Below are 5,948 nucleotides of genomic sequence, written 5' to 3' on the forward strand. Positions count from 1 at the left end.
CGGACAGAGGAAAGGAAGCCGCTTGCTCGTCCAGGTAACTTGTTTGTCTTACATGACGCATCTACATATATGCCCCCCTTCTTATTTATTCTTCGCGTGTTTTTTTTTTTTTTTTTTAGGTGTTGGGGGAAACTGTTCATCTTTCAGCAGAGTATCTAGCTCAGGAAGCCAAGGTCGAGTCCTCGCTTTCTCGGATCAAAGTCCTGGAGATGGAGAACTCGAAGCTGAAGAGAGATCTGATAGCCGCAATGGAGGATGTTCAGCAATCCAAGGAAGAGGTCAAGAAGCTGGGTGACGACCTTAAGGTGGAGCAGCAGCTGAATCTGGAGAAGGACGAGCAGCTCGCGGCAGCGAAGGAAAAGATTAAGGTCGTCGCCTCCAGGGCCATCGAGGGCTTCCAGCAGACCGAGGAGTACAACTTCGTGCTCTTCAGCTGGTATTTTAAAGGGTTCAAGCTCTTGAGGAGGTATTGCCTTAAGCATCCTTCCGGGGTAGATTTGGAGGCGCTGGATATGGAGGAGGTCGACAGGGAGATCTCTGCTGACGAGGCTGCCCAAGCCGCCGCAGCTGAGGCTACTGGAGACATTCCTGATGCTCACGTCGCTGATGCCCCTGCCCTCGATGCCCCAGCTGAAGTCAATGCCGCTCCGGATGTTTGAACCTGTTATCAAGAAGTTTATCTTTTTTTTTTTTTTTTGAGGTGCCTGATATGTTTTTAAGGCTCAATTTCCAGGACATCTAAAATTTTCATGTGTATTTTTAGCCTAGTGTTTATGGGTTTTTTTTTGTATAAAAAATGGCCTTTGGTTTTTAGGCTTTTATCGTATTTACTTACACATGTTCTTCTGTATGTTAATTCCTCTGTCTTCGTATGTTCATCTGGTTGGAACGTTATTACTTAGGCATTTTCCTTTACTTAGGTGTTTTTCGGACTTTGCCTTCATCAATAATCCATCCATGTGGAATTTTATTACTTAGGCAAAATTTTGTTTTTGCCTTCGTCAATAATGTACATCCGTCTATGCGGAATCTTATTACTTAGACAAAATTTTTATTTTTTTTTGCCTTCGTCAGTAATGTACATCCGTCAATGCGGAATCTTATTACTTAGGCAAATTTTTGTTTTTGACTTCGTCAGTAATGTACATCCGTCTATGCGGAATCTTATTACTTAGACAAAAAATTTTTGTTTTGCTTTCGTCAGTAATGTACATCCGTCTATGCAGAATCTTATTACTTAGACAAAAAAAAAAAATTTTTGCCTTCGTCAGTAATGTACATCCGTCTATGCGGAATCTTATTACTTAGAAAATTTTTTTTTGTTTTTGCCTTCGTCAGTAATGTACATCCGTCTATGCGGAATCTTATTACTTAGACAAATTTTTTTGTTTTTGCCTTCGTCAATAATGTACATCCGACTATGCGGAATCTTATCACTTAGACAAATTTTTTTGTTTTTGCCTTCGTCAGTAATGTACATCCGTCTATGCGGAATCTTATTACTTAGACAAAAATTTCTTTGTAGCGGGTCTCCGGGACTTTCTATTGACGGTACCTGTATGAACACATTATTTGAACCATTATTTCATTTAATTTTGAGGAATCGGTACATTCTTGATTTACATCTATTGGTGGTACTTCTTCAAGTGTTCTATGTTCTAGGGTCGCGGGAGTTTTTGTCCGTCTAGGGTCTCCAAATGATAGCTACCTTGCCGGGAGTAGTGCACGACCCTGTAAGGTCCTTCCCATGTGGGACCGAGCTTCCTGTGGGCGGAGTTTTTAGTTGCAGTAGTCACCTTGCGTAGGACGAGATCGCCAATTCCTAGTCTTCTGAGCTTGACCCTTTTGTTATAATATTTAGTCATCTTCTGTTGGTACTTCATCGTCATGTTCGAGGCCTTATCCCTTACCTCGTCTAAGCAATCTAGATTGATTCGAAGTTGGTCGTCGTTGTCCTCCTCGTGGAACACTTCTCGCCTGGTGCTGGCCATACCCACCTCGACGAGGATTACAGCTTCAGTGCCATAAGTGAGCCTGAAAGGCATCTCTCCCGTTAGGGTTCTTGCCGTTGTTCTGTAGGCCCACAAGACATTGGGCAATTCTTCCGGCCACGCGCCCTTAGCTTCGTCTAGCTGGGCCTTGATGATTCTGAGCAGTGTTCGATTAGTTACTTCCGTTTGTCCGTTTGACTGCGGGTGTCCAGGTGACGAGAATTTATTCTTGATGCCTAGCCCTAAGTAGAAGTCCCTGAATCCCTGGCTATCGAACTGTCGGCCATTATCTGAAATAATTGCTCTTGGAATTCCGAACCTACAAATTATATTTCTCCACATGAAGCTACGGATTCTTGCTTCTGTGATTGTTGCCATTGCTTCTGCTTCGACCCATTTAGTGAAGTAGTCGATAGCGACGAGCAGGAACCTTACCTGTCCTCTTCTTTGGGGTAATGGGCCTACGATATCAATCCCCCATTGTGCGAATGGCCACGGGGAGGTAATCGTCGTCATCTTTTCTGCTGGCAGCCTCTGGACATTCCCGAACCTCTGGCACTTATCGCACCTCTTGACGAGCTCCGTGGCGTCTGCCTGCATGGTTGGCCAGAAATATCATGTTCTAACAACTTTGCTTACCAGGGATCTAGGCCCGGCGTGGTCTCCACAAATCCCTTCGTGGATTTTGTGGAGGACGTACTTGGCTTCTTCCTCATCGAGACACTTCAGATAAGGCAAGGAAAACCCTCTTTTATATAAGGTATCATTCAAAATTGTAAACCTAGCCGCTCTTGCTTTAACCTTCCTGGCTTCCACTGAGTCACGAGGGAGATGGCCGTCTTGAAGATATGAGACGATCTGTTCCATCCAACCACCTATGTTCTGGATGGAGAATACTGGGACTTCTTCAATGCTGGGGTGTTTCTGAATCTCCATGAGAATTTCACTGTTCGTTGGTTCTTCTTCGGACGAGGCCATTTTGGCGACCTCGTCTGCCGCCGCATTCTGGTTTCTTGGGATCCGAACGAAATCCAACTTATCAAACCCACAAGCTAAATGTTTAATCAGCTTAAGGTACTTCTGCATCCTCTCTTCTTTCGCCTCATACTCTTCCCGGATCTGCCCTATTGCCAGCTTCGAGTCACTCTGAATAAGCAGGTTCTTAATCCCAAGGGCTTTGCCAAGTCTCAGTCCCGTCAGTATGCCTTCGTACTCAGCCTCGTTGTTGGTTGCCGTGAATTTTAATTGGACTCCATATTGGAGTTTTTCTCCATTGGGGGTGTTTATAATGACCCCTACTCCTCCCCTCTTTTGGGCTGACGATCCATCAGTCTGAATCGTCCACCGTTCCACCTCATTTTTGCCGTCGTCATCTTCTGGAAGGGTGAACTCAGCTATGAAGTCTGCCAGAGCTTGCGCCTTGATGGCCGTTCTGGGATGGTATTCGATGTCGAACTGGCTGAGTTCAATTGCCCATTGGACCATTCTCCCAGCTGCTTCAGGCTTGTTCATGGATTTTCGGATAGGTTGGTCCGTCATTACAAGGATAGGGTGTGCTTTGAAGTATGGTCGTAGCTTTCGTGAGGCCACTATTAGGGCGAAAATGATTTTCTCAATCCTGGGATACCTGGCCTCTGCTCCCTGGAAGGCTTGACTGACATAGTAAACTGGAAGCTGCTTCTTATCCTCCACTCTAATTAAGGCTGCACTGACGGCCGTGGCTAATGCTGCCAGGTATAAGTAAAGGTTTTCCCCTGCCTTTGAGGGACTCAAGATGGGCGGGCTACCAAGGTAACGCTTGAGCTCTTGAAAGGCTGCTTTACATTCGTCAGTCTAGGAGAAAGCCTGCTTCAACGTTTTGAAAAAGGGAAGACATTTGTCCGTTGCTTTAGAGACGAACCTATTGAGTGCAGCTATCCTTCCCGTGAGCTTTTGGACTTCTTTGACGGTCTTGGGTGATGCCATGCTGAGTAACGCTTGCATCTTCTCCGGATTTGCTTCTATTCCCCTTTGGGATACCATGAATCCTAAGAATTTTCCTGAAGCTACCCCGAACACACACTTACTTAAATTAAGCTTCATCTAGTATTTTCGGAGGGTATTAAATGTCTCTCCCAGGTCGTCCAGGTGAGTAAACTCTTCTTTGCTCTAGACAAGCATATCATCCACATATACCTCCATATTTCTCCCAATCTGCTTGTTGAACATCTTGTTTACCAGTCTTTGGTACGTCGCTCCTGCGTTCTTCAGTCCGAAGGGCATCACCTTATAGCAGTAGAGTCCTTGGCTTGTGATGAAAGCAGTTTTTTCCTGATCTTCCTCAGCCATCTTTATCTGGTTGTAACCAGAAAATGCATCCATGAATGTTAGTAACTTATGTCTAGCCGTAGAGTCTACCAACTGATCTATCCTCGGCAGGGGAAAACTATCCTTCGGGCAAGCCTTGTTCAGGTCCGTGAAGTCCACGCACATTCTCCACTTTCCATTTGCTTTCTTCACCAGCACGACGTTGGCCAACCATTCGGGATAGTAAACTTCTCGGATGAAGTCTGCCTACAACAACCTGTTAACTTCTTCCGTGATTGTTTGGTTTTGTTCGGGGGCAAAGACCCGTCGTTTCTGTTGGACGGGTTTTTTCTCGGGGTCTGTCTTCAACTCGTGCTGGATTACCTGGCGTGGTATACCCGGCATATCTTCATGACTCCATGCAAATACGTCCAAATTTCCCTTAAGGAAATGGACGAGTTCATTCCTCATCTCGGGGTTCATGGTTGTACCTATCCTCGTCACCTTTGAGTTTTCTCCCTCGACGAGTTCCACCATTTCCAGGGCTTCCATGTTGTCTTCTTTTTCTCCCTCGATCATCCATGTGTGGTTTTCTCCTACAGCCAACACGGCCTGGTAGCATTCTCTGGCCAAAACTTGGTCTCCTTTTACCTCGTCGACTCCGTCTTCGGTTGTGAATTTTATCTTTAGGCAGTAGGTGGACATTGCTGCTTTCCACCGGTTGAGCGTGGGTCTCCCAATGATCACATTGTACGAAGAGGGGCAATCTACCACTAAGAAGTCCAGATGACGGGTCTGCTGCTTCGGGTAGACGCCTATTGTGACTTTTAGCGTCACAATGCCCTTGGGATACACTCTGTCACCGCTAAAGCTAACGAGGGGGGACTCGAACGGGCGCAATCTACCAGGACCTAGCTTTAACTGTTGGAAGGCCGATAGGTACATGATGTCTGCGGAGCTACCGTTGTTGACGAGAATCCTCTTAGTGTTGAACCCTTCAATTGTGAGTGCTATCACCAGAGGGTCGTTATGGGGCTGCCTTACTCCCCTTGCGTCCTTTTCGCTGAAGAATAAATCTTGGTTCGTCCTTCTTTTCTTCAATAAGGGTTCCATATGGACACTGTTTACTTGCCTCTGGCATGCTTTCTTGAGGGACTTGTATGATCCCCCCATGAAAGGTCCTCCTGCTATTGTGCTTATCTCCCCGATCACATCTTGTGGTTGAGATGGGCGATTCTCATTCTTGGACGAGGACTCACGTTGGCTCGTGTCGCCCTCCTTGAACCTACTGGAGTCCCCCTTTTTTACGTACTTCTGAAGCTTTCCTTTTCATATCAATTCTTCTATCTGTCCTTTCAGGTCTCGGCAATCCTCCGTGTAATGGCCGTGATCTTTGTGGAATCGGCAGTATTTGCTTTTGTCACGCACGCTTGGTGACGAGTGCAAGGGTCTTGGCCATTTTAGGTGGTGTTGATCCTGGATCTGCATCAAAATCTTGTCAACAGGCATAATTAGAGGTGTGAATTTTACCGGTCGTGGAGCTTTCTCGTGATTTCGTCTGTCAATGTCACCTCCTCGGCGGCTTGGGCGCTCCCTCTTTTGTCCCCTGCATTCGTCTTCCTTTCTTCCTTCCTTCTTTGGCTTTTCCTCGTCTACGATGGCCGCCAGCGC

General features: G+C 46.1%; 1 protein-coding gene across 1 annotated transcript; it reads right to left on the reverse strand.

Moving 5' to 3' along the window:
* Positions 1-1,658: 1,658 nt before the first annotated feature.
* On the reverse strand, positions 1,659-5,390 carry LOC142616505 (uncharacterized). Its single transcript, XM_075789344.1, has 5 exons — positions 4,662-5,390; positions 3,619-3,824; positions 3,285-3,423; positions 2,793-3,137; positions 1,659-2,585 (listed from the first exon to the last, which is right to left on the reverse strand). Exons 1-5 carry the CDS (start codon positions 5,388-5,390, stop codon positions 1,659-1,661), a joined length of 2,346 nt encoding a protein of 781 aa, XP_075645459.1.
* Positions 5,391-5,948: the final 558 nt, after the last annotated feature.

This window comes from Castanea sativa, chromosome 11 (assembly GCF_040712315.1).
Source record: "Castanea sativa cultivar Marrone di Chiusa Pesio chromosome 11, ASM4071231v1".
NCBI lineage: Eukaryota > Viridiplantae > Streptophyta > Magnoliopsida > Fagales > Fagaceae > Castanea > Castanea sativa.

What these genes read in the sequence shown, in the direction of transcription:
- LOC142616505 (XM_075789344.1), bottom strand. Translation starts at nt 5,390, where the DNA reads ATGGAACCCTTATTGAAGAAAAGAAGGACGAACCAAGATTTATTCTTC. An exon ending in TTCCAGGGAGCAGAGGCCAG is followed by an intron (nt 3,424 to 3,618) that starts GTATCCCAGGAT and finishes ATACCATCCCAG; the next exon opens with AACGGCCATCAAGGCGCAAG. An exon ending in ACTCAGTGGAAGCCAGGAAG is followed by an intron (nt 2,586 to 2,792) that starts GTTAAAGCAAGA and finishes CCAACCATGCAG; the next exon opens with GCAGACGCCACGGAGCTCGT.